This window comes from Eublepharis macularius, chromosome 4 (genome assembly GCF_028583425.1).
Source record: "Eublepharis macularius isolate TG4126 chromosome 4, MPM_Emac_v1.0, whole genome shotgun sequence".
Taxonomy (NCBI): domain Eukaryota; kingdom Metazoa; phylum Chordata; class Lepidosauria; order Squamata; family Eublepharidae; genus Eublepharis; species Eublepharis macularius.
The window spans coordinates 168927316-168955294 of NC_072793.1; the positions used below are offsets into that span (position 1 = coordinate 168927316).

The following is a 27979-nucleotide window of genomic DNA, read 5'->3' on the forward strand; positions in this document are numbered from 1 at the left end:
ATTGGGCGAGAGGAGGATATACTTGGTTGACACTGTGGGAAGACTAAGAGGGAATGTCCCCAACTGCACCTCTCCAGGATCACCAAGATTTTCCCCATTTGGTTTTTTAAAAAACCCAAACCTCCCTTGTGGACTGCAATCCCCTCAAAGCATACTTTTGGGGGGCTGCAGCACAGACTGCAGCCGTGAATGCTGCAGCTCCCAGGGTAACAGGAAAGATGGAGGCATCTGCATTGGTCTCTCAATCTCGGTGTTTTGAACACCAGTCAGCCTCATTCCTGACTCCCAGAGAAATGTAGTTCCCGGGATGCAGTTGAAGACCCTCGGGAAGGAGAGGGAGGCACTCTGTCAAAAGCATGGCTGTGCCACAGCTGCAAGTGAGTAAATGAGGGCGGGGGGGGATTTCTTCTCAAGTGTGGCATGTAGTCCACGAGGGACAAGGCAAGGCTGGAATGCAGAGATGTTACCGAGCAGCCCCCCCCTCCTGCTGGAGGCCAGTCAGGAACTGTGCCTGAGTTTTACACTAAAAGATTGCCCTGCGCGTGTGCCGCTAATACACATGTCAGTTTCATATCTGATGCTGCAACAGACTGTCAGTTTCCTGGACAATTGCTTTCAGGACCCTTGCGTGGCACTGCCCTGCTCAAGCTTATACCTGGACTCCCCTGTGGGATGTTGCCCTGTTACCAACCATGGACTGTGTCTTAAACGCTGCTCCATCGCCTGCCATGAGAGCTTGCCTCACCCTGGGCCCCAGCCACGCTGCCAGCAGACAGATACCAGCCAGGGAGACCTTCAGCGAGCTGACCAGGCGACCCCTGGCCAGCTCCTGCTGGGAGCCTCCCGCGGGCTGGTTACCAAGCGTGCCCTCACTGCCAGGCAGTCTGCTGGTAAGCTCTAGCTGTGCCCAGACGAAAGCCATGTTCTCAGGCAGCCAGGAAACCGAGGGGAACTGTCTGCTTTGGGAAGCCATTTTGAAGAAGCGAGCTGACCACGTACACAGCGAGAGAATTCCGCTCTCCTTTACATATCTTAACACCTCCCCAGAATGAAGATTGAGTGCCAGTCAGCCAGAGCAATCAACAAGCACACATCAAATCAGCCCCCGTAAGCTGGACTTGATGGCACCAGGAAGAGCGCTGGGAAAGTGCAAACTGCCCGGATCCCCTTCCTTCCCCCATCCCCTCTCCCAAAAAGGTGTCATGATATATCAATCAGACTTCAAACATTGTCCAATCAAGGCTGTTCTGATGGCCCCAAATCCTTTAAGTCATGAGAACCACTGAATGGGGCGCCAGTCCCTGGGTACCTTGAAGGTATATAAGCTAGCCCCTCGAACCTGAGGGCGTGCGCCATTCCTATCCTAACTTCCCTGCTGCCTTTCTACCCGTGGTACTAGTGCTGGCACTAGACCCCTTCGCTGCTAAGATCTCTGCTCTGCTTCAGGATTGTAAGTATGCCCTTGTCATCGTGGGTCTCCCGCTCATGCAGCCGTCTCTAATTTTCCTACTCTATTTCCCAGCTCTTGTACGTAATCTTGCATGTGTGTGTAAGTTCAGGCATACGCCACACTATTAGAAAATACACCTTATTGATTGAATAATTGTAGTCTGCCTCTTTATCACGTGAATTTCCGAAAAACAGGACCTTGGTATACATTGGTTAGATCCGCGCTAAATTTAGTTCTGGACTGCTAAGCTAGTTCCCCATCCAAATAAAAGAGCAGTTCCAGTAACAGAGATCCCCAATGTGATGCTCGAGGGCACTGTGATGCTTGCCCCTCTGTTTCTCAGCCCTGCTTGCTTTTCCCCCAAAGCAAAGTGCCAGCCCTGGCTTTCCTCCATCTCACTGGGGGTGGGGTGGGGGTGCTTTAAATGAGCCCAGGAGGGATCACCTTTGAGGCAGGGAGTATCCCTTTGGAATCAGTCAGCCCACACATAGCTTGGCTTACAGCTTCCCAAATGTTTTGCAATTGGCCCCAGGTCCCATATTTTTGCAACTGGTCCCGGCCTCCACCTTGTGACTGACCACCAGCCCCATAGCCGCTGTCTTGTGGCAGCTGCCTGCCTGCCACCATCTGTTCTCAACATTTCAAAAGCATGGACAGAGTCAACAAGGCAGGTGATCGGTGTTTCAAGTATTCCCCTCTGCAGACTATGCGTGTGTCAGCTGGACCAGGGAGATGGGTTCAAATCACAATACTGTGAAGCTGTGGTCGGCGACTCTTGGCACACATGCTGAAAAGCAACATGCCCGTTCCTTTTGCTTGCCATTGCAGCTCCCTGACAGCACCCCAAAGGAAGGGATGTAGTACAACAGTGGTGGGCTGAGAGGCAGAAAGATCATGAGGACTAGTCACAGCAACAGTCTGGAGTGTGGTAGATCTAAGCACAAACACATGAATGTAAGCTCTCACACAGGTAACTGTGGCCAGTGGCCAACCCTCCTCACAAAGCACCTTTTTAGGACCGGACGTTACAGAAGTATCATTAATCCACTGGGAATCACGCTCCTAAGAGTGGGCACTGAACACAAAACCACTTGATGTATCACACTCAATTTTCTGAAGTAGTCTTATTTTAGTCAATTACTACTGTGCAAAAGAAACCAAAACAAAACTACACACAGGCACACACACACACACACACAAAACTATATACAACATACACAGTATGTCTGACCAAATATAGAGGAAACCATAAAAGGGACAGTAACTCCAGGAAATTCCAGCAGTGCTTGATTGATACACACTGGCTGGTACTGCAACTGTGGTTTAAGTTTCAAAAACTTGCCAAAAGCCAGGCCTAAAAAAACGATGGGGGGGGGAACACTGGAATGCAAACAGGTTGGCAAAAACATTATGTAGAAAAACAGAGTGAAGGGATCGTGTCTAGTTACAGACTAAATGGCTAGCATGGAAATTTCAGTTCAAGAATATGTAATTTGGAAGTAAGTTTATGATCTCTGTTGTCTTTGGGCTCAAACATCTACAGGCTGCAGAGAGTCCTCCAAGGACTTGCCCCAATGGCTGTGCAATGAGTTCCCTGCCAATCGGCCCCTCTCCTGTATGGGTTGTTTTATGTTTCCTCAGGCTCGACCAACGCTTGGGAAGGTAAATCCTGCTCAATCCGTCATTGAAGCTTCTCTAGCACTTGCAGGATCGGGCTCTTCTATCCCATGGCTCCTTTTATGGGCCACCAAGGTTGAATAGTGAGCAAAGCTCTTCCCACACGTCGAGCATATGTATAGATTCTCACTTATGGGGATCTTCTTCACTCCTGTGTGGATCTTCTCATGGTTGTCAAAGTGAATGCGCTGACTGAAGGTTTTCCCGCAATATATGCATTCATACAGCTTTTCTCCTGTGTGTATCTTCTGATGATCAAGAATGGATCTCGAGTCACAGTGTTTGCCCTGGTAGATCTTGCTGGTGGCAGGAGTTTCTACATTTGGCGTAAGGAAAGATTTACAGCGGAAGGTTTTCCCATAGCCAGTCCAGACCTCTTCTCTTTCCTCTGTGAGCACTTGTCTAGAGGCCCCTCTGGTCTCTTCCTCTCTTCCCGGCACCAGCCCACTCACTTTCAGTCCTCCTGATCTTCCCTGTTTCTCTTCCACCCTCTCAGCTGCCCTCTTGTCAATTGCAGAGGAGAGAGAATCTGAACAGAAATCAGTCCCTGCAGGTAGGAGAGTCACATGATAAATTCTACAAAGATATTTCTGTCCACGAAAGTCCTCCTTTGAAGGACTTGGCTGTATTCACCCCCTGCTTTTTACACCTCTGCAAAACAGCTTGTTGGTGCCACCTGTCTCCAAATCCCTCTTCTTCGGAGGATCCCCTTTGGCTTAACCATCAAGCCTAATCCCCAACTGAACCAAAGTATGCAAACAAATGGAATGAAGAGAGGGAGCAGCATGCAGGGGTTAGGGAAGGCAGTTCAGGGCAGAAGGGGGAAGGGGCAGAGCTCTTTAAAGGAAAAGAATGAAGTCTAAGAACAGACAAATGCATGTGCTCCCATTTGCTCCCTAATTGTCTCTTCTGGGGCCAGTGTCAAGGACCCTCACAATCTGGCATGTGCTAAGGCCCAAAGTCCAGCAGGAGGCCATCAGGCAAGCTGCTCTAGGGCCCAGCTTAAGCTATTTGTGTGGTGGTTGCTGCTGAGCCAGCTGCATGGTGACCATATCTCAGCATGCTGCATGACGGCCACCACTGGGTCCAGGGATTCCTTCCTTCATGAAGGAGCATAGTGGGGGATAGGGACGGCTGGGTTGGCTTCCCAGTCTGTCCCAATCTCTGTACAGCGATGACATTGAGCGGGGAGACAGGACCATTTTGGTTTGACCCAGATTGCTACATAAAGCTATTTCATTTTTGTCTGGTCCCTAAACCTGTCTCAGACTTATCTGCCAGATGGCAGGCTGATCCAGGGATGGCATGGAGCCCCAGGATAAGGAAATGACTGAGTCCAGCCACCGTCAGGCTGAGCTCTGCCAAGCCACTGATCAGTTGTCTAGGCAGCAACAGGGCCAGGACCCTTAAACCCCAAGCTGCAGCTTCCTATAGCCAGCACTACAGAATGACGGAATGGGAGGAGGAGTCAGGAGTGACTCTGGCAACAGACCCACCCTCCTGTGGCACATCCCATAACAGGTTGGTGCTTGTTATTGAGCCTGTGCTCAGGAGCCAGACCAGGCAAGAAGGCAGTGCTGGTGATGATGCCTGGAAACAGAGCAGGAGATAGGAGGAAGCCCTAGATGTTCTAAATAAAATAAATAATGAATAAAATAAACCCTAGAGAGGAGATGGATTACCTACCTGGTTTAGAGATTTTTCCTAGTTCTTCAGGAAGTCTGACTAACACAAACTCACTTGAAGAGGAAATAGTCTGCTGGGATGGTCCTTCAGCTGTCTCAGGCGCTTCCATGAGGGAGTTTCCTGGGCTTAGATTCTCCTCTTTGATCTTACTCATGGTCCCGCCACCTTTGGAGGAAGAAAACCCAAGAGGAAAAATGCCTGTGCTGGTCCCAGAAGCACCTCTTATTTTTTAAAAAAAAGTAACATCAGAATGGGCTCAAGCTTTCTCCCATTGGGCCAGTTTGAGGGGGGGGGGTTTCTGCTCAGGGTAGCATTCCGAAACATGGCCCTCTTCTCTGCCTGTGACAGGGAGGGGTTGCAGCCTCCCTTTGCACGGAAGAGGGTGACACGGGGGCTCACAGTTTCTCTTGAAAATTGTTATGGTTGATTCTCTGTAAGACATCATATAAACTATAACCTACATTTTCCATATTCTGCCTACCTGGTTTAGAGATTGTTCCTGATTCTTCTTTTGGAAGTACAACGAATGCGGACTTGCCTGGAAAGCCAATATTTTGCTGACCTCTTTCTGCTGCTCTCGCAGGTGCTTTCATAGGAGAGTCTTCTGGGCTTAAAGTCTCCTCTTTGATCTCACTCACGGTCGGACCACCTTTTGGGGTGGACAAAAAGAGAATGCAAGAGGGAAAAAACTATTTGTATTAGTCTCACAAGAATTTCACTTGAAAAAGAAAGTAGGACCAGAATGTTTCTTTTTCCTGCTGCGCCGGTTTGGGGCTTCTTAAAAAACTAGCAATAAGGTCCATTGTTTGGGAAAATACAATGGGCCCTAGCAGGGCTTCCTCATTCTGCGCATCTCCCCACAGCAGCAATTGAGGGGGGGGATTGGAGAAGCGATTGGGGGGGGCTTCCTCCTCATCTGGCCCCTCGGCTGCCGCTCGGATTGTGCTCTAGCAGTGAGGCCTTCGGAGGGTCCTGTAGAGACAGCAGGGAGCCCCGTCCTCCGGCTGCTGTGGGACCTTGGGAGGGCATCGCCGCCGTGCTGAGCCTTCCCGCAGCTCCACGGCAGAGGGCTGCTCCACAACACTGGAGCTCCTCAGGCCGCCAGGACAATGGGTTCCTCCACAGCAATGGGCTCCTTGGAAGCCCCAAGGCAGCAGAAAGGCTTGGAACTGCAGCACCAGATCTTCTCGTCACTGGGCCGGGGCTTCCCAGGCCTCCAAAAGCCCTGAGGCAGTGGGAAGGCCCAGCACTAGGCCTTCCTGTCACTGGGCCAGAGCTTTGCAGGCCTCTGGAGGCTCTGAGAAGGTGGAGGAAAGGCAAACGATTTTGCCCCCAACTCGCTTCTTATCCCTGCGTACTGCGCCTGCATGTGGATAAGAAGTGAGTCATTGGCAACATAGTTTGCCTTTTATGTCTTAGGATGTGACCCTCCCACTGGCAGCCTGCAAAGGTACTGTCTGCTCTGCCACCTCCATGGCATGAGTAATTTAATTTAATTTATTAGATTTATATTCCACCCTCCCCACACCAGCAGGCTCAGGGCGGATTACAATTTACACACAGTTTAAAGTACATTTGACAATTCATACAATTTAAAATTATAAAACATCTATGGTTTCAAAGATTAAAAATACATATGTATATGCAGAGCGGCACAATAAAATACACTATACACATACACAGGGGCACCACCCTTTAGCCATCCCCAGAGCATTAACAGGGAATATTCAACAGATGGAGGATGTCGCTAGTGGGGAGGGCACAACTCATGCTCAACTGGACAGGGGGGCTCCGCCTAACACCAACCATACACCTGGCAGAACAGCTCGGTCTTACAGGCCCAGCAGAAAGATAACAAGTCCTGCCGGGCCCTGGTCTCACTAGGCAGAGCGTTCCACCAGGTGGGGGCCGGGACCGAGAAAGCCCTGGCCCTGTTCCATGCCTGATGGGCCTCCCTGGGACCAGGGACCTTTAACAAATGTGTACCATTAGAGCAAAGAGTCCCCTGGGGTTCATATGGGGAGAGGCAGTCCCGCAGATACGCCGGTCCCAGTCCGCATCGGGACACATGCAAACACAACACTGGCCTTACCACACAACACTGGCATGACGGGATTGCTGTCGTCCTCCTGCTTGATCTCTTTCTTGAGCCCCAGCCACTGGCAGGAGTCTAACAGAGGCTTTTCTGCCTTGGGGAAATTGGCTGCCTTCTCCTGGAACAGCCCTGGAACCTGAAGCAAACAACAAGAGATCTCCATTTAGGACAGAAGAATAACAAACAAGACTGGAATTAGGTGCAAAGGAGCAAACGTGAGGGCTGCACACCCATAGAACGCTGGCAAGGGAGAGAGGAGAGGGGACTTAATTCCTCCTCCTCCTCCCCAGTTCTGGTTGTCCCCATCTCAAAAAGGAAACCCCAAGTTTGGAGGCAATTCACCTTTGACAGGGTATCAGTTACTTGCAGAGGCAACAACAAGCAGGGGTGTTCCCTGAGCCTTTGTTGTGGGACTTCTGGCTGGTCAGCAAAAATATAGATTGCTGCACTGGTCTGATCTCGGAGGGATGTTCAATGTTCTTGTTCCTAACCCTACCCCAACTCTCCCATTCCTCCCCTAACATCTCCCTGCTATTTTTCTCCCATTATCTTAAACAGCCAAGCTCCAAGCCCAGAAATAAACCCAACAGGGAGAAATGGCTTCTGAGGAGAGTTTGGAAGGGTGGGGCTAACACACATGAATCATCCCCAGCTAATTGCTTCACCCCAAATCCTTCCTTTTACCATTGCACCCACCCACCCCAACACTATTTGGGAGATACATATTGGCCAAGGACAGGGGTCGCTCTGCCCCAGATGCCACAGGCAAGGGCCTGATCCAGCCTTGCCTTCTGTACCCTCCTAATACTTGCATCGAGCTAATTCCTACAACAAACAGTGGCTCGTATTGGTAGCCAGACAGGATTTGGGGCCATCATAACCTCTGTTATTTGGCACTGCCAGGGACTGGACCTTCAACATGCAATGCTGGTGCTCTGCTTCTAAGCCACGGCTATTCCTCAGGTTTGTGGGAGGGGGTACACGGAAGGAAGGATTGATCGTAGGCAGGAAGTGACTCAGTAAGCAACCTTTCCTGATAGGCTGCAGCTATCTTCTTTCTCTGTACCGAGTGGGGCAAAATCTGCTTGCTCTTTCACACCATTATTTATTTATTTATTGCATTTCTAGACCGCCCTCCCCGTCAGTCGGGCTCAGGGCGGTGTGACGACCTACAGTTAATAACATACAGTTTAAAAACAATAAAAACATTATAAATAAACATAAAAACACTATTCCATATACAATTAACCACCACACGGTCTCACCTCTTGCTTCTGGATCAGCAGAAAACCCTCTGCTAGGGCCACCGCCCGCGGACAGCTGTCTGGCTGATGCTGCTTCACCCAGCTCTGCATTTCTTGGGGAAGGATAGCCAGAAACTGCTCCAGGATCACCAGCTCCAGGATCTGCTCCTTGGTGCGTCTCTCAGGCTGCAGCCACTGACGGCAAAGAGTCCAGAGCCTGTGGGAGACCAACCTGGGTCCCATGGCCTCATAGTAGCAGAACTGCCGGAATCTTTGGCGCTCTGCATCCCAGCCAGCAGCATCCTCGCCTCGGATCACTTCCTCATGTACCACCTCATCTGGGAACTCATCCTTCACCGTCTTGCGGCCCATCTTGTCCATGACTAACGTGGTGTCTCCCTGCTGTTGAAGTGTCTTGGTGGAGCCCAAAAGGAGCTGGGGGCCTTCACGTCCCTTAAGCTGTTGACTTGCATTAAGGGAGGACTGAGAACAGCCTGCTTGTTCCTGCAGTTCCAGGTGTCCCTCTCCTGAGCTGATGGTCTCCCCTACCTTCAGGAACGGCTGCCACTGGGCTTCCCACTGCTGCTGCAGCCCTTCTTCTGGTTCTTGTTTCACATGTTCTGGGACAATCCCTTCCCTGAATCCCCTCATGCTCTCAGCTTGGGCAACAAGATGACCTGTTCCATCTGGGTCCACTCTGGGCCTCTTTGCACGCTGCTCTTGTACACAGTCCAAGCTGACACGCTGTGCAGATGCATCTCCATGCCCCGTTGCCATTTTCCTCAGCTCGCCTGGCACTACTGAACACACTTTCAATGCCGGTACCCGCTTCACTGTGATGCAGCTCAGGACGAGTTTTGCTGGGGCTTCTTCCTAGCAAAACACGCTTCTCCCTGCCTGAAACCATTGTCCAGAAATTGAGAAGATTAATGAGCCAGATATAGCTGAAGGATCCAAGGAGGAAGAGCGGGCTTCTGAAATATTTGGAGACTCGACTACCACAAGTCTGAGACTCTACTGTAGCCTGCCCTGCCCTCAAACTTCCCTTAATCCTCCTTGAAACACCCCAAACCAAAAAGATCTACCCTAACTATTGTTTCACTTTCCAACAACCTCACCCTTCTTTGTGGCATAACTACAAGCAAAGAAACAAGGAGAGATCCGGGGTGGGGGAATATTCATCAGAGGTGGATTAAGCACTTGAGTTCATGTAATTAATGCTATTTATGAATGTTTGACTATTCAAAGCACTTCACACACAATATCTTGTGAACTATAATGGTCTAAGGCAGGCCACTACTATATCCCCTCCCCCCACTGCAGATGGGTGAGATGAGGCTGAGAGAGTGCAGCTTTCCCCCAAAGTCACCTGGGGACCTCACAGCTTCAGCAAAATTCAAACTAGGGACTTATAAGCTGTTTCCAGACCCCCTTTTATACATACATGTATATGTATGTATATTTGCTGCACTGGCTTCATCAGGAAAGAGTGGAACCTCTCAGGGCTAATTTACACATTTTGCGCATGACGATGTTATATACTTTTTCAACGCCCACTAATTTCAGTGGAATAAATTTGAGCATGCTCCTAACTCTCACAGTGAAATTTCAAAGTGCTGAACTCTGTCTCATGACTTGTCTCCCAAGTGGTCACATAATAGATGCTGTTTAAATTTTGTTTATTCATCACAAGATTTCTTAGAAATCAGTTAATGTAAGAAAGCAAAATAATGTTTGAAATACATTAACAGGGTTTCTGATATGGAGCCTAGAGAAAAAAGAATTCATTTCTTACATGCAGTCACACTGCAGTCCTCATATATGTCTTCATATATTATACTTTTTTTAAAAAAATCACACCATGTTTTAGAAACGTTATGTATTTATTGTTGGAAGAGCAGTCAGAAAGATGAAGGAATCAGAAGAAATAAAATATATGGACAAGAAAAAAACAAGCAGGGTTTTGATAAAAAATACAAGATGAGTCTTGTGGAACCAAGCATTTATTAGCAATCGAATTCTGGGCTCAGAATGTGATTGCTAATAAAGCCCAGAATTCCATTGCTAATAAATGCTTCCAAGAAGCTTGCAGGCAGGTTGCCAGAGACAACCATCCTCCCCTGTTGTTTACTCTACTGATTTATTTAGGTTATTCTGCCTCTGAAACAGAAAGTTCTGTTTAGTTTATCATGAGATTAGATGTGTAGGAAAATGAAACAGTTCAGGAAGGGGCATTTATAATGGAATAAGATAGTAACCCACAGTTTCATTTTCCTACACATCTAATCTCATGTTAAACTAAATAAATTGTAAATATGCTGTCTGATTGTACTGTTTTATATCCTATAATCCATGTTGATTCTCAGTTTAAAAAGGTGAACTGAAAAGTAAGTAAGTAAATAAAACGTGGAGGGAAGTTGCCATATATGTGGGGATACATGGGAGGTCAAGAGGTTGTGCTTAAAGTGTCACAAGAAAGGTAGCCATAGCCCCTTTCGAAACTAACTAGAAACAAGATCCGTGCTACCTCCGGTCCATATAGGCCGGTACCTCTTTCCAACTGTGATCAACGAGCCATCTCCCACAAGAAGCACATGAAGGTAACAGCTTCCGGCAACGTGGTATTTAAGCATCCCCTGCGTTTGAACATGAGAGATTCCGCTGCTGGCTCTCCTAATAATAGCTGCGGGAGAGGTACAGTAGTAGATCCGAGTCTGGAGTCACGTAACGTGTGGATCAGCACCTCTCTCTTCCTCGCTTTCTAAGCTCCCTGGGCCCTCCCTGCCCCGCACCCCTCCTGCTCCCCACTTACCCACAGGAGCCACCCGGCCTTGCTCTGGCGCTTGTGCGATTCAAAGGCAACTTTCCCATCAAAGGCGAGGCAGGAAGTGGCTCTTTTCCAGGCAGCCGCTCTAGGCAGCGACGGCGGGACTCGCTCAGATTAACCCTTGTCGCGCCGAGGTCTGTGCCTGGAAAAGCAAAGAGGAGGCGGAAGAGAGTTTAGCGCGCCCAGCGGGGAGGAGCATTAATGGCTTGACCTATTGCTCCCCTTCGTTCGGCAGATGGCTGGCTGATCATCCAGAGCAGCGAGAGGAATTTCATCCATGAAAGAGGAGAACGAAATGTTATTAGATCACACACCCCAAACAAGGGCTGCGCTGTGACTCACGGAAGCTCACACCCTACCACAGATTTTGTTAGTCTTCTAGGTGCTACTGGATTCTTGCGCTTTTCTACTGTTACAAACAGACTAACACGGCCATCCATCTTGACATACATTAAATGTAATTATGAACCATTGAGAGTACCTCTACGCATGTAGGATTGTTTTTCTTTTCCCACCAATACCAAACCTTAGCTAGTCCTTGTGAATCTGCAGTGGAAGAGAACAAGAAAGCCAAGGTGTGTGTTCAGGCTTCCCACTGCAGAAGCATCAACCGCTGTTTTAGGTTAGGAACCGTCTACCAACTACAATCCCACCAGGCAATGGCTTTCTTCATTTTTCTGAAACACTTGGCAGATGCCACATTGAGAAATGGTGCTCAGAGGACCCACGAGTGACATGTCAAAGAGCCACCTGTGGCTCCTAAGCCACTGAGTATTACTGCTCCAGGTGGGAGAAATGGATGCACCGGTTATATTTTTCAAGACAATGAGGGTAGGAAAGTCTTTATCCCTAACAAAAATCACCTCCTGAGTGCATTCATTACCCCCATTCTCACCAGCTCTGCTCTCTCTATAAGAATCCTTCCTGCATAATTCTGTTTTTCACATTTTATGAAATGATGGGTGCATGGGGACCTTCCTAATAGCCTCCAGTAGACCTTTTCACAACGCAGGAGCCACTGATACAGGGAAAATGGCACATGCATTGTGATAGTAAATGAAATATTTTCAAAAGGTTTAGGTAATGTTTTCCTCGCCCACCCTCAGTAAAAACTCAGCTGTCTCTCCAACTGTCATTTTTCTCCAACTGCCGTTGGAGAACGGCATTCAGAGCTCTCAGGACTTCCCCAACTGACACAATCTTCTATGATCTTTTCCACATCCCCCCTACAGCCTTTTCAGGACCAACTCTCACTTTTTGGAATATATTATCTAGCATATTGAATGCTACCCTCTGACATGACCTCAAGGGAACATATACATGAGGATAGCTCATAATTATCCTCAAAACAGTTAAAATGCACTTGGGGAATTTTAAAATCATTTTTAAAAGATGGTTATGTCTCCATGGTGGATACAATGATGGTGCCATGTCTAGTTTGGCCAGAAAAATAAAGATTTTCTTGCTAGAGAACGAATACCTGGTCAAGGAAGGAGTAGGGTTGCCAACTGGCCAGGAGAAAAATATTTTATCCCTTTAACAGAGGCTAAATATATACAAATGGGCAAAGTTTTTCAAGGCATGTAGAGGGGAATCACCTACTGAAGAGATGCAGATCAAACTGATATTATTACTAAAGTGACAGGAACTCTAGCAGCTCCAGGAAAGATCTGATCTGAACTTCTATCTGTGTGATAAAAACACCCAGCAATTTTCCTCCAGCACTCAAGCTTTTTGCAACTTCGAGGGATGTGGAATCAGGCTGGATTTGATCCCGAAGCAAAAGCTAGTGAGCATCTTGCCTGGCATCCGAAACCAGGTTTTGAAATTCATCTGGGTTCTGCTGCCATAATACCCTTCTCTAACAGAAAGTGAATAGAAAATCGGACATTTTATCTGGTCCCGGCCACTCTGACCTTCAGGTGTGAAACCTTTAATCCCACAACCTGCCCAGCAATTTTCCTTAGGAACTACCTTTGGGTCTGAGAAAACATTAGCCTTCTGAGGAGAGGAGGGCAGAAAACAAGATCCTGTCACAGTTTACTTTCTGAATTTTACAGAGGAACTTTTCTGTCTTGTCCAGAATTTTGTGCTTTTTATCCTCAGCACATTCACAAACAGAAGGGTGAACCTTCAGGCAAATGTGGGGAGGGGGCAGAAACTTTCTGGGTCTCCAGACGATGCAGGGAGCGGCTGCGTGGGTAATTAGTCACGTTGCCTGGAGACCTTAACTAAGACTGGTGGCTTCTAAAAATACTGCTGTGCTTGAGTGCTGAAAACTCCACCCCTTCTGCAGGGAGGACCATCCCATCTGAGCAGGGGAACTAGCAGTGGGGGGCAGTTTAGTTCTGGGCACTGGAGGGAGAAGAGTCTATGGAGTGGCTGAATCTTTTCCCTGCCCCCAGCGTGCAGATTTTGAAAGGCAGGAACAGGTGAGCCAGTGATCGGGACAAAGATGGGGGCCTCTGAGCCGGCGCAGCACATGGTCTCCCCAACCAGCACTATGCGCTGTGTGGAAGAAACCAGCTTATGCCATCTTCTGCTGATCACTTCCATTTGGCAGGCAATGGGGAAATCCCAGGGAGATTACCTGCCACTCCAGGCAACTGGGAACTCTAGCTTAGACCGCACTTTTTCTTAGAGAGCTGCTTGCCTGGGAAAGCCAGAGTTTCTCTCCTGTGATTCTCAACCATTTGGTGGAGAGAGGCCAAGAGAAAATGCGCTTTGCCCTTCTCTGGTTTGCTTTTTGAACCCCGCAAGAGCTTGGAGGGGCTTCTGCCCCAAGGCCCTGCAATAGATCTGTGGCAGAGACTCGAGGCCTGCTCCCCAGAAAGCACCCAGGCCTGCTTTGGGCAGAGAATTCGCTACAGACCGCTTGCCACCCAATGCTTGTTGGGAAAGGGGCAGCTGGCTGCATTGCGGGAAGGGAGTTGTGAAGGTTGAAAGGGTAAAACTGCTGCAAAGAGCCACGTGCATTTCTCCCGCCAGCAGCTATCCATTTGGCAGATATTGGATACTACTGAAGGTCACTGGTGTCTCTCATGGGTCCCCTTCCTATCAGCGGCTGCCCTAGGCAGAATTCTAGGAGCTGGCGCCAGAGGTCGGGAGGGGCAGGGGCTTATCTGGGCATCCTTGGGTAAAAATGATGGGGATGGCCCCAAGGGCAAGGGTTCTCTGCAGAGGCTGGATCATAAACCCTTTTCTGTCCATGTTCCCCCTGCTTGCCTCCACAGGGTTATTTGCAGGGCAAAGCAACAAATTCTGGGGCAAGGTCCTGAAGACACCCTTCCTCATGAAGTTGTAGTGTGGCTGGGCTTGCCTTCAGGTCCCGTATGCATTAAAAATGTCACTCACCCCTGCCCACATCATTTTGTTTGGAACCTCCCCCCCCCACACACACACACCCCAAAGCCTGCTTGAGGTAACTCACAGGAAACCCACAGGCACTGAGAACTGCCTGAGGGCCAAGCTACACATGACGAATGACACTTGAATGGCAAGTGGATTGAGTGGAGGGCAAGTGAACAGGGAGAAATACACTTGCCATTCAAGTGTCATTCGTCATGTGTAGCTTGGCCCTGAGAGGCAGCAGAATGGTGAGGGTAGACCCCAGGCTGCCCCCACAGCATCTTTGCAGGGCAACTTTTTCAGCCTTGTTGAAAAGACCCCACTAAGATGAAGCAGCCTGTTCCATTGCTGAACTCTGAGGGAGCAAGGATGCCCCCCAACGCCTGTGTCGTGCCTGCAGAGGATAGCAAGCACCGATCCTCTCTGTGCATCTTGAGGGAGCAGGCAGTCATGCTGAGCTCACAAGCAGGCAGACCCATAATCCCCAGGCCTCCTTCACTGTCTCCAGAAGAACATCTGTGGCAGCTGCAAACTGTCTTCCCGACCTGCTCTTGCTCATGAAGGTTGCTGCTTCAAGAGGCTAGAGCCATTGAGCAATGCACTCTTTTCAGTGATGGGAACCACATCACAGACTCACACACCCAGTGTGGCATAAGCAGCCTCCTCCCTGCTGCTGCCTCAGCTACCCCACACCTGCAATGACCCACACAATTCAGACACAATCCAGCAGGTATCTGAGTCTCCTTGGTGCCCCAAGCTATTCGTTCTTACTTGTAGAAGCCACAAGCCCCCTCCCTCAGCTTTCTGTGGTTAAGTTGTGGAGCTGTCATGAAATGCTTCTATGAACTACAAAGTGATATACAGGTATATATGGATAAGAAAGGGAAGGCTGCCTTTCTTGGAGTGCTTTCCCAGGATGAAATGTCTGTCTAGTGATCATACATCCACAGTAAAGTACAAGTCAAAACTGAATTCCAAGAAAGATTTTCTGCCTTCAGAAACCTATACAGATTTTTGGAATTTTCTGTAATCCATTTTCTGTGGACGTCCCTGAGATTCCAGAGGAGCTCCAGATGGAAGTAATTGATCTGCAGTGTGATCCTGTGCTCGAGGATAAGCTTTCTGACGTTGGCATTAGCAAATTTTATCAATTTGGAGGTCCAAATTACCCCTAACCTACAGCTTTTTTCCCCTAAAAATCTGTTTATGTTTGGGACAATGTATGTGTTTGAACAGCTCTTTTCTGTAATGAATGTCTATAAATAAAAAGTACATGCTTACAAAGACATACCTGAACAATGTAAGAACTCAAAATTGCTACAGCACAGACTTTAACGCCAGATTTTGATAGTTCAGAGCAAGAGGTGTCAGTCATCAAAGACGTTAAATAAAGGAAATACTATAAGCATGTTTGCATTATTGTATAAAGTACAAACATGCTTGTTTTAAGCATGTTTGTATTTCGAGTAAAGAATAATATCATTAATTGGGTTTGCCTGTGTCCTTTATAAAGTTTATATTGCTGGTACCTGGCATTAAATTTTATGGCATGTATGATCTTGTTGGACAAAGTGACAATTATGTCAGATCTGGCATGCATAACAAATGAGTTCAACACTCCTAGTCTAACCTGTATCAATAGATATTATGTGTTGAGGCCCAGGTGCAAAAGCATCAAAGAATGGCAAGAATGTCCAACTACAGAGAAGTGAAGATATAGTTCAAAGATGGGGGTGTATTTGTTGAGAGCCAAATGATATGTATGAGAAACTAAGGCAGGATACGAAAGCCAGTAGCGTGTAGACTGCAGCAATTGTACAAAGGAGTTAGGGAAATGTTGCAGATGTCAGAGACCGTTGGGTGCAAATTTTCTTTAAAAAAAACCCAAGGTACTACGTATGATGCCTGTCTGGACCTTCTAATGAAGGGACTGTGTTTAGTGCATTTCTTTAAAAGTCTACCTAGGTACACCTTGTTACTGAGATCTGGCTGTAGGGGGAGGAGGAAACTCCTTCAAGACCTGTACATTTTTAATAAATTCAGGAGTCTCTGGAAGAGGCAACAGGGAAGATGACAACTCTGAAGGGAAGGGAATGGAATGAACAGGTGAGCAAAATATCATCACTTAAGATACCAGAATGTATTGGTGCTAGTGGTGTCAAAGATCAAGAAACAGAGAGCAAGAAAATAGCCACCTAGTGTAAGCCCCAATGGCCCAAGATACTCTGGGTGGCGCACTTGTGCCATATTAGGATTTTCGGTCACACCACTGCAGGAGAACTCTGGAAGGGAAGGGAAAGTAGGAAAGACAGAGGTTATTTAAACTCAGGACATAATCGCTTCCAGCCCTTTTTATGAATATAAATCCTGAGTGAGAACAGGTAACAACTGTAAAGGTGTGGTGAGAACTGTCTCTCCAGAAGAGGGAGCTGAAAGAAATCCTTTGCTAGCAGTCTTTGGTGTCTTGGCAACTAATCTCTGGGGAAAACTTGGGTGCTAACTGCTCTCTGTGCTCCTAACTTATTAACTGTAGCTTTATTAATGAATGGCCCAAGTAAAACTGTGTTACACCTATAAATAATTTCTGTCTTCTTTTCAGAACCCCTTATTCCTGTAATCCCTGGGAGTAAATAAAAGCTTCTGTTGTTCTTGTTTCATTCAGAAGCCTGTTGGGTTAAGTCTGTCAGGTGGATGGCTGGGGTAGAGAGCACCCCAGTGGAGCTTTACATCACACTACCTCTGTTTCAACATCATTTAAGAAACCAACCTTTATGTATGGACTAAGCTTTTACCTAGGAGCCCCAACTTGTCCACAGCAGAAGGGACAATGTCAAGAAACCCCTGTGACACTTCTGCTCCAGTGCCCAACATGCCACTCTTGTGCCATGCTCTGGCAAATAGCCAAGCAGTCAAGGCCCAGCCCAGAAGCTAGGGTGGAAGCCATTTGGGAGAGGGAACCCACTTGGGCCAGCAGGAATCCCTCAGTGCTCTTCAACCCCCTCTTAAGAGAGTTTCAGAGCCGTTCCTTCCACCACCTCCTGATCGCTGCCCCCCCTGCATCAATTTGGTTGCTAGGAGGTGCATCCAAAGGGAGCTGATTTCATTATATAAGCCACAGCAAGGCACATAGGAAGGAATCAAGGCAACCATTTTCTTTTAACTAATACACTTTTATTCTACTGGCAACATTCTAGATAAAATACAGATTACAGGACAAGGGTGTAGATTAATAAAATAAATGAAATGGAAACATTGCTAGCCTACTGGGAATTTACCAATGTTGAGCATCTGATCTCCCCTCCCCACTGGGAGACTCAAATGGGTGCCCGTGTAAAGAAGACGCTGTCTGTCCTGTGCCTGATCAGCTGAACTCCTCAAGAGCCATTCATTCACTTGGCTGGCCTCAGAGGCACAGACTCGCTGGTGCCTGGCGTACAACGCTTGCAGCTAGTGGAACAATTGAGCCACCAACACACTGCTCTCAAGCCTCAGCCTAAATAGGCTGAGGAGTGAACCGGCTCAGCTGCATTTGCTGATCTGTGGAGCTAGGAGGCTACACTGTGGTCTGACCAGGATCCTGTGCGGAAGTATCACACTCAGTGCTGTGTTGGGAGTCTGCAGGGAAGAGGTATGCCAACCAGACTCACACTTTGCCTGCTTTGTGCCACTTCTGCCTGGGCATTTCACCACCACCGTTCCTGCAGCGTGGGAGGTGATCCTAAGGGGTATGGGCCCAGGTTTGCGTCCTGCCTGGCAGGGGCCTAGTGGTGATCGCTGAGGCAGACAGCAAGGAATTGCTTGCAGGCTCTGGCAGAGTGGTCTCCGGTGCTGCTGGGGCATAGTCGGCCCCTGAATAGCAACACAGCTGCAGAACGTGAGATGTAGGACTCCGTTTAGCAGGAAATATTTTCAGAGCAATTGGTGGCAGCCGGCAGTTATTTAGTTAGTTTTTGGTACCCCCGGGAACAAGTGGAAGGGTTGTTGTTGCCAGACAGAGGATTGGGATAGCCATAGATTTTTTTCTGACTTCCCAGAGGAAGAAGGAACAGGGAAGGGTGTGAGAGTTGATTCCAAAACCTATTATTTAATAAACTCATGTTACCAACAGAATCTGCCATATGTAGATCTGTGCAGTTTCTGGTTGGGCTCAGAGTAATCTTCTGTTTCTGAATAGCAATCAGCTATTATACAGGAAAAGCATGCAATTGTACAAGAAAAATAAATATAACATGACATCGCTGGAATAATGGGACTCTTTACTTAAAGAAAATAAATTTCAGAAATATGCATGGCCCATTTTCTTAGTTGAAACATCTCACAAAGCAGCTTGCCACAAGAATAAAAACACCTCCTTAAGATCTGCAAAAGCCAGAAGAAACTCTCCCCAACTTTACATTACAATTTATCAATGCAGAAAAGAAAAGCCAACCCAGAATTCCAATTCAGCAGATATACGGCTTTCCTGATACTAGTGTTATTACAAGAATTAGAAACCTGCCAATTCCAATACACCGAAAGAAAACAGATCTTCAGTGCAATCCTAAAGAGAGTTACTCTAGTGTGAGCCCATTGACTTCAATGGGCTTAGACAGGGGTAACTCCCCTTAGGATTGCACTGTTTATTATTCAAATAAAAAACGGTAAGAGTGTGGTACTACATCTTACTTCCCAGCCCTATTCCACACGGTTTACAAGATTTTGAGGATAGAAAATTTAGTGATTTAATCAGAATGCAAAACTTAGATTGGACAATGGGAAGTGTTTTTGCTTGCTTTTCTTTATGTTGACTGAGGCTTGCATTCCAACAGGTGCCTTTTCCACATTGAAGACATGTATATAGTTTCTCTGGGAGAACCCTCAGATGTAGTGTCAATTTCTGAGAAAACGCTTACTACAATTTTAGCTTCCCTATAGCTTTTCTTGTGTGAATGCTTTTGTGTAAAGAAACAGTCCCTCCGGATAAAGGTCTTCTTGCATTGCAAGTATTTATGTGGCTTCTCCCCTAGGTGAACACTTCGATGTGTAATTTGGTGGGTATTCTGAAAAAAGCCCTTTTCACTCACTAGGCCTTTTTTACTTGCATGGATCCGTGTGTTTATTAAGGCTTGGTTAATTAGAAAACCTCTTGCTACACAGTCGAGCATTTATATGTCTTCTCACCAATGTCAATATGACCTAACACTCTCTCTCTGAATGAAGCTCTTCCCACATTCTAAACACTGGTGTGCTTTCTCACTTCTGTGAAGCAAGAGATGGGAGTTAAGGTGTCTGGTTCTGATCCACACCAAGTATTTGTATGGTTTCTCCCGTGTGTGAACACTCCTATATTTTATCAGAAAACCTGTTGTTACACTCAGAGCCTGTATGTTTTCTCTACCATGTGAATTCTTTGATGCTGTTACTTCCACTGAAGTTGTCTCTACAAACTGTGCATTAGAGGCGTGCACTGAAAAAAACTGTTTCAGTTGCGGATCTGGGGGATCCAAACTAAGCACTGTTACTGTTTTTTTTTTTCCCCAGCTGGGTCATTGCCAACTTGGATCTAATCCATTTGGGGTTTTTTTTTTTGTTATTGTGAGTTTTGGCCCCATTCTTTGCAATGCAGGATTCAAGGCTCTTTGGGGCAGCTGTTTTTGCACTTAATGGCACCAAAATCGTACAGAACACAATCCTCCCTCTAAACCATCAACCCACCTAGTTTTTCCCGTTACACTACGCACACAACGCACCCTGAAGGTGAGTGTTGGCCAGCGCTCACCATGATGAGAAACTGGCTGGCTAAGTGATAGTTGGGTGAAGGTAGTGGCATTAAAAAGAATCCTGCTTTATGTTCACACTTTTTCTATAGTGTCAATAAATGATTACCTTTGGTACCATGTTTCCTTGTGCTTACTCCCAATGAAGTGTCTTTAGAATTGCAGCCTATGATTGAAGTCTTCCAGGGCTTTTATCAAGTTGGATTGATTGAACAGACCATTTGCACGCTCACACACCCCACAGCACTTTTCCTCACAGTGACAATCCAAGTGCCTTGATTTTGAGGGGGAAGGGGAGACAGATCAGTGCCTAGGGAGTGCTGTGAAACAACCCAAGGTACATTCTTGCAGGTCTACTCAGATGTGGGTCCCATGTTATTTAATAGTGCTTACTCCCAGATGGCAGCTCACGATTGAAGTCTGTACATTCCTCCTTCCAAAAGTTTCCAAAGCTGATAGTCAGAGAGGGATCTCCCCTTGCAAGGAACCAATTCGCAGGGAGACAGTGCCATTGCCTGGGTAGCAACAGGAGGAAAAGATGCACTTGTGTGCATTGTGCTCATTCCTCTTTCCCGCCCACAGAGTTAATTAATAATTAATAATGTAAGGTCTCTCTCCCCTTGGAATCGGATCGGTGAATGCTGTTAAAGAAAACGATACTGCCATGCGTGCCCAGTGTCTTGTGGTGGTGCTGCTGCTGCAAGGAATGAACTGAACCACTCAAACTTTTGGGTGGAAGTGTGCCATTATAACTTGGTTTCCTGGATTTGGTTCATTCTTCTGGAAGCTATTTTAACAAAATGAAACAGTAATTTCCAGGTGTTTTCCCAGCTCATTTGTTTAGTTTTTGCATACCCCTACTGTGCATTTATATGTCTTCCCCCAGTGTGACTCTTATGTTTAATAAGGCTTGTTTTATCATAAAGCTCTTGCTACAATCTGAGCTTTTAAATGGCTTCTCCACTCTGTGAATTCTTTGTTGTGAAGTAAGCCAATCTCTACTACAGATCTTTCCACACTCCAAACATATATATGGTTTCTCCCCTCTGTGATTCTCAATGTTTAAAAAGTCTTGACTGACCAAGAAAGCTTTTTCTACACTCTAAGTGTCTTTATCACTTCTCTCCTGTGTGAAGCCTCTGATGTTTAATAAGGCTTGACTGACTAGGAAAGCTCTTTCCACACTCTAAGAATTTATATATCTTCTTACTTGTGTGAATCCCCATATGTTTATTAAGGCTTGATTTGGCAGAAAAGCTCTTGGTACATTCAGGGCATTTAAATGGCTTTTCCCCAGTGTGAATTCGTTCATGTGAACTAAGGTGATCTCGCCGAATGAAGCTCTTTCCACACTCCATACATTTATATGGCTTCTCCCCCGTGTGAATCCTTTGATGCACAGTGAGTTGGCCATTCCAAGAGAAGCTCTTTCCACACTCTAAGCATTTATATGGCTTCTCCCCTGTGTGAATCCTTTGATGCGCAGTTAGCTGGTCATTCCAAGAAAAGCTCTTTCCACATTCCGAACATTTATATGGCTTCTCCCCTGTGTGAATCCACTGATGTACAGTTAGTTGGCCACTCCAAGAGAAGCTCTTTCCACACTCCAAGCATTTAAATGGCTTCTCCCCAGTGTGAACTCGTTGATGTGAAGTAAGGTTGCTTCTCCGACTAAAGCTCTTTTCACACTCCAAGCATTGGTATGGCTTCTCCCCAGTGTGAACCCTATTATGATGAGTAAGACTTGTTTTATCAGAAAACCTCTTGTTACAATCAGAGCATGCATATGGTTTTTCCCCTGTGTGAATTCTTTGATGTGAAATAAGGCTGCTACTTGCAATAAAGTTCTTGTTACAAACGGTGCATTTGTACGGCTTTTCCCCAGTATGAATCCTATTATGTGTATTAAGTCTTGATTTATCAGAAAAGCTCTTGCTGCAATGAAAGCATTTAAATGGCTTAGCCCCAGTGTGAATGTGTCGATGTGAATTAAGACTGTCTCTCCAACAGAAGCTCTTCCCACATTCTAAGCACTGATAGGGTTTTTCCCCTGTGTGAATTCTTTTATGTTTGGTAAGGCTTTTACTATGACTGAAGGTTTTTCCACACTCCATACATACATACGGTTTCTCGCCTCTTTGGATTTTTTGATTTTTCTTATCACTGGCTCTACAGCAGAAATCTTTCCCGTTCACAAGACTCTTATTCCTGCTCCTTCCCTTCTGTGTTTTGTCTTGTATTGGGATCTCATGCAGGTTCCTGTCCTGACAAGCAACCAATTCCATCCTTTTCTGCTGCTCGGCTTCTGATATCCTTCTCCACTGCCTCTTGGCTCCTTCTAGTTTCTTAGCTTCCTCTTCTGCCTCTAGATCCTCATCCCTTTCTGCAGACACCACTTCTGGATCCCTCTCATTCTCCATCATCCACTCATCTCCTGCTGGAAAAAAATAGATAGAAATCAAGTAAGAGCCCCACACAGAGAACAAGTACTATGGAGCAGAGAGAGTCATTAGCAAACGGCACTTTCTGTGAGGAGAACTAGGCCAATGTGTGTGTTGGAGGGTAGACAGGGCTTGTATCCAACTCATATGATACTCTGGAAACCATAAATGTTAAAGCAAGAAAAAACTATTGTGGGGAAATAACAAAATACATAGCCAAAAAAATCTAAAAACAAAAATTAAATCCCAGATTCTTTAATTGATATAAAACTTTTAAAACTATGTATCAAAAATACAACAATTTTGGATGCATATATCCCCTAGTATAAAATTTTCTTTAAAATAATAATAATAACATTCAATTTATATACTCAGAGCGGTTTACAATGTATGTCATTATTATCCCCACAACAATCAGCCTGTGAGGTGGGTGGATCTGAGAGAGCTCCAGGAAGCTGTGACTGACCCAAGGTCACCCAGCTGTGACTGACCCAAGGTCAAGCAGAGGAGTGGGGAATCAAACCCAGTTCTCCAGATTAGAGTCCCACCACTCTTTACTACACCAAACTGGCTCCTATTCAAATGGGGATGTAACATTTTACAGGAATCTTTTGTATGAATAGGTACAATTGTTTATGGATTAAAATACATGTATACCCAAACCAAAAGTGTTTTGGTCGCAAGACCTTCCTCAGTGGTTAAAACGTTTTTTATATTACACACCATACCATATATTAATTGAAATTACAACATGCCTGATCAAGATATAACCTGTAAAAGAGAATTTTTTTAGATTAGTTATTGTGTGAGTCACTTATAAAACTAAGACATAACTTTAAAATAGTGTAGTATGTTTAAGTTACTCACACCAACACAGTACAAGAGAAATGTATTCATGGAATGAGGGAATCCCACTTTGTTGCTCTAATTAACAGGTACCATGAGAAATAAATTTTCAAATAATAGTTGCTGATGGTCCACATTTCTGAAAATTAATAAATATATACTGTCAATTACTGCCAATGAAATAAACAGTCAATTTAAAATTTGTAAACAAAATGTGAAAAAAATTATAAACCAAAACTGAAAATTTTACCTTTATGTGTCAGGTCATGAAAAATATTGTCCAACTAGTGGGTAGAGCCGCACACAGAAATCAAAATGCATCAGATCCATTTCTGTTCTATACATACATACATAAACAGTGCAATCCTCAACAGAGTTACTCCAGTCTAAGCCCATTGAAATCAATGGGCTTAGATAGGTGTAACTCTGCTTTGCACTGTATGTAGTGGGGAGGGGGGAGATGATGCAATGTGTCAGAAGATGACAGCCAGAACTGCACAGAAGTTGCATCATCCCGAACCTCCAATTGGCAAGAAAGAGTCCTCAGAATACATACAGCCTATTCTAATAGCTAAGTTGTCCTTTCAAACAGGACACAGTCAGTCCAGTTCTTCATTTAACCCCTGGGGTGCCAGAGTATTCAATGTATAGTTCCAGAATGCCTCTGTCTTCTTCAGAAGTCAATGTAGCTGAAGATCAAATGCTTGCATACCCTCAATAATCCAAAACTTCAGCTGCTTATCAGACTGTTTCAAGGCCACAAAGTCCCTGGCCAGCAGAGTCTGCATTCTCTGTAATCTAATACAATTTGTGTGTTCACAGATCAGGTTTTTTTTACAGATCTTGTGGTACATTCTATATACATTAACCCACCAATGCATTTAGTTTTCAAACATAGGCAACAAAGTGAACACCTTCCGTGTGGAAAATTTCCTTTTGGACTCTCCTTACTGATTGTTGGAACTTTACCTGTTGTTGATTTTTTCAATTTACTTCTAACCAGCAAATCTTTGAAGTTCTTGGTGTTTTGGGGTGTGGTTTACACCTAGGAATACCAGACAGAACATGCCAATGGTTTTCAATTATTCCTCTGATACTGGCATATGTGTGGTCATATTTTACAGAGATCACCATTCTTATCCCTGTTGCGAGGAGTTAATAGGGATGCCGTTGGTGTATTTTTTGCTTTAAAAAGGCCTATTTTAAAATTCTGAAGGAATAATGCCTCTCTTACAAATTTTACATTAATATGCCTGCCTGTGAAAGTTAGATGTGAAATTTCTTCTAAACAACATTTGGGAGTATGGCAAATTCTATTTAAGATAGTAAGAGTAAAAGCTGTCTCCAAACAAAAAAGAATTAGCATCTGTAGGTTTCCTGTAAATATCAGTATTAATTTTATTGCTCTCCTTTTTAATAACTACATCTAGAAAAGTAGCCTTAGACACAACACAAGACATATCAAACTTGATAGTTGTGTATATGATATTAATGAACTGACCAAACTGAATTAGTTCTTCTGATCTGTCTCAAATCTTAAAGAAGTCATCTAGGAATCTCTTATATTTTATAGATGTTATCACTATTGCCCAAAATATAATTATTTTTTAAATCTGTCCATAAATAGGTTGGCCAATTCAGGAGCAAATTTACAAATCTCTGCTGGGTGAGAGATATGCCAGAAAAAATGATTCTGAAATTGAAAACAAAGTTTTTTTCAGGCAAAATTCAGCAATTCGACATAACAAAGAAGTAGGTTGGTTTGAAGAATGCTCTCTGTTGTCAATAATGTCCTGTAAAAGCTCTAAGACTTCATTTTGTGGGATATTTGTATATAAAGAGTTCACAACTAAGATCATGCAAATAATTTTCAGATGTTAATTGTACTTCACCTAACGTAACACCTTAAAAAGAATCTAATAGTACACGTTCACTTAGGCTGTGGCCCATCTCTTCTCCATTGACAGATTTCTCCTTAGAGCATAAGTTTATTTAGCTTTTTTAGTGTGTTCATTTTGAGTCATGGAAATATCTGGAGATGGAGAAGTTACGTTACTTCCTCTGTGATAGATGAAAGCCTGACCAGAAATCAAAGAGGGGCCTGGGAAGATGTTCCCTCCTCCCTTCTCTTCCTTATTCATGATAAAAGAGCAAAGATTATTACCCAGAGAGGCCACAGTCTCGTAATTTTCCTGCATGACTTCCCAGTAGAGAGCTCTTTGGCCTGGATCCAGCAGAGCCCATTCCTCCTCTGTGAAGAACACGGCCACCTCCTCAAAGGATATCGATGGCCCCTGAAAGAGGAAAACATTTCTCAATTGATTGTGACTTTTCTATCCCTGAGCATTTACAGAAGACACAAATTCCACAGGCTAGTAGTTTGAAGAAAACAGAATGGACCAACGAAGAGCACTAAAAATTAAATGTATTTTTTTTCACACCCTGCAAATATTGTCTTTTATGCTTCACTTTTTAAATACAGGGAGGCGACACTTTCATGCAAAGCTCCTGATTTAAATGTCTTTGCCTAAAGGCGAGTTCTGCGCTACTCTGAAGCATGCTTCCTTTCCAGCAAATATTAGTTAGGTTAACTCCATTCTTTTGTTCTTATTTTTTCCTGACAAACCGAAGGCCTCTTTGGACCAGATCTTGATCCCATAGGGGAGTGAGTGGGGTGAGTGATGCTGTATGTGAAATACCAAGTGCAAACAAGCTTATATTTGGATGTTTTAGACATTTGTGCATGAACCACAAGGAAGCTTCAGAATCTCAAAAGTTTTAGGATTTACAAAGTGAACTCTTGAAATGGAAAACAATAATTAGGATCTTAAGAGTGACAAACTATATTATGAGGGATGCTGGATTTCGAGTTTAAAGGACTAAAGGGGGAATTATTCTTATTATTTAGTAACAGGAATAAACTCAAACTGCCTGTATGAAACTAATTCAAGGATGTTTAAGGAACAAGCAACCCAGAAAACTTTTCCTTAATTCATTACAGGCATTTTTTCTCTCTCTCATCTCTCCACCTGTTCTCACCCAAGATCTCTTTAGGAAATCTTTCCCACAGACATAAAAAAGCCAAACTCTCTGTCTACCCACTGAAAAGAAGAGTCCCTGTTTAATCCTGTCAGTCAGATCTCATCAGAAACAGGGAAGGAAAGAGTTAGTGTTTCAGTCGCACATTTACACAACTCCAACCTGCACCACACAACTTCAAGTGAGATCCAAAGCTGTCTCTCTGAGGCCTCCTGCTTGTCTCTCCCACTCCCTCTTTGTTGCAGCTGGGTGGGCTGTCAGTGGTGGTGTTTTGGGGGTTTCATCTCCCTTTTCTCTTCCAAAAGTTCTTTCCCTTCAGAAACATCTCAGGGCAAAATAATCTTTCCCCCAAACTCAAACAAAGGACCAAACCCATTGAGTTTACACTCTCCCCCACAAGAGAAACTTGGCACACCAACAAAAATAACGATTGTGAACCACGATTACTCGGTTAAATATTATATCAAAGATATAATAGTTGTAAAGACAAGGATAAAATACTAAATCGTTCCGTTATATATTCACTAGAAGCAAAGCATCACATTCACATTTGTTAATTACAATTTGCATAACAATATGCAAAACTCGAATGCATTTCATTTATAGGCTAGGGTTCTGGGATTTGAGGGTCTGCATTAAGTTTTTGTGTATTTTTCTTACCAGGTCCCCAAATGCTGACAAATCTCTCTGCGCCATTGGTAAAGCATGAAGCCCGACACATCGTATGTTATTTTTTTCTTCTCTCATCCCTCCGCCCATTCTTGCCCCAGATCTCTTTAGGAACTGTTAAACTCACCATTCCTACAGACGTGCAAATGCTAAAGTCGTCTCCCAAACAGTGAAAAGGAGAGCCCCAGTTTAATCCCTTCAGATCTCCAGCACAATAGAGAGAATTTCAGCCTACGAATCTGAGCTCTCCTGCCCTCTCTAGGAAAAATATTCAGTCGTCTTGATATGTCAATGCCTGGAAAATCGTGCGTGAGCCTCTTTGGGTCTTGCAAGGACTTCTGGGAGTTGTAGTTCGCAAAACAAGAACAAAATCTGCGTCGTAAGGGCTGTCAGCTCTGGGTTGGGAAATTCTTGGGGATTTAGGTGTGAAGCCAGTGGGAAGGGTAAGTTGGGGGGAGGGAAAAGATCACAGAGTTCACCCTCCAAAGGATCCTTTTTCTCCAGTCTGGAGATCAGTTGTAATTCCAAGAGATCTCCAGCCCCTACCTGAGGTTGGCAAAACCTGGCATAACACATCAGAATATAGAGTTAGGAGCTTGAAAATTGTCCACTGGCTTCAAGATGGGTTGCCAGCCTCCAGGTGGGGCCTGAAATTCTCCCACGATTACAACTGGCCTCCAGACTGTCTGGACTGGACCAGACAACAGAGATCAGTTCGCCTGAAGGGAATGGCAGCTTTGGAGGCTAGACTCTAATAAAATTATAACCCTGCTGAAGCCTCTTCCACTACCTTCCCTAGGTTCCACCCTCAAATCTCCAGGGACTTCCCAACTCGGAGCTGGCAACCTAGGCCAGTGCCAAAAATGACAGGCATCAGACCATGCTGGTCCAGCCTAAGTGA

At 45.3% G+C, this 27979-nt stretch overlaps 2 protein-coding genes across 6 annotated transcripts; both read right to left on the reverse strand.

Annotated features, from left to right (window-relative positions):
- Positions 1–2603: 2603 nt before the first annotated feature.
- On the reverse strand, positions 2604–11028 carry LOC129327150 (zinc finger protein with KRAB and SCAN domains 7-like). 2 transcript variants are annotated; one of them, XM_054975622.1, is made up of 6 exons: positions 10965–11028; positions 8174–9049; positions 6906–7044; positions 5295–5462; positions 4868–4978; positions 2604–3674 (listed from the first exon to the last, which is right to left on the reverse strand). In XM_054975622.1, exons 2-6 carry the CDS (start codon positions 8927–8929, stop codon positions 3124–3126), a joined length of 1725 nt encoding a protein of 574 aa, XP_054831597.1. In that variant the 5' UTR covers positions 8930–9049; positions 10965–11028; the 3' UTR covers positions 2604–3123. The 2 variants fall into 2 exon arrangements, with proteins under 2 accessions (XP_054831597.1, XP_054831596.1); XM_054975621.1 differs by having other exon boundaries at positions 4814–4978.
- A 6487-nt stretch (positions 11029–17515) lies between these two features.
- On the reverse strand, positions 17516–27324 carry LOC129327160 (zinc finger protein OZF-like). Of its 4 annotated transcripts, none has more exons than XM_054975637.1 (3): positions 27206–27324; positions 25535–25664; positions 17516–22517 (listed from the first exon to the last, which is right to left on the reverse strand). In XM_054975637.1, exons 1-3 carry the CDS (start codon positions 27206–27208, stop codon positions 21199–21201), a joined length of 1452 nt encoding a protein of 483 aa, XP_054831612.1. In that variant the 5' UTR covers positions 27209–27324; the 3' UTR covers positions 17516–21198. The 4 variants fall into 4 exon arrangements, with proteins under 4 accessions (XP_054831612.1, XP_054831611.1, XP_054831613.1 ...); XM_054975636.1 differs by having other exon boundaries at positions 17516–22520; XM_054975638.1 differs by lacking the exon at positions 27206–27324 and adding an exon at positions 23392–23509 and having other exon boundaries at positions 25535–25624.
- Between the last annotated feature and the right edge of the window lie 655 nt (positions 27325–27979).

Excerpts from the sequence above, each read along its gene's own strand:
- LOC129327150 (XM_054975621.1), bottom strand. The coding sequence starts at position 8,929 with ATGGCAACGGGGCATGGAGATGCATCTGCACAGCGTGTCAGCTTGGAC. Across the intron at positions 5,463-6,905 it reads CGTCATGCCAGTGTTGTGTG|GTGGTCCGACCGTGAGTGAG; the intron begins GTAAGGCCAGTG and ends CCACCCCAAAAG. Across the intron at positions 4,979-5,294 it reads AGGAACAATCTCTAAACCAG|GTGGCGGGACCATGAGTAAG; the intron begins GTAGGCAGAATA and ends CTTCCTCCAAAG.
- LOC129327160 (XM_054975636.1), bottom strand. Across the intron at positions 22,521-25,534 it reads CGAGACTGTGGCCTCTCTGG|CAGGAGATGAGTGGATGATG; the intron begins GTAATAATCTTT and ends ATTTTTTTCCAG.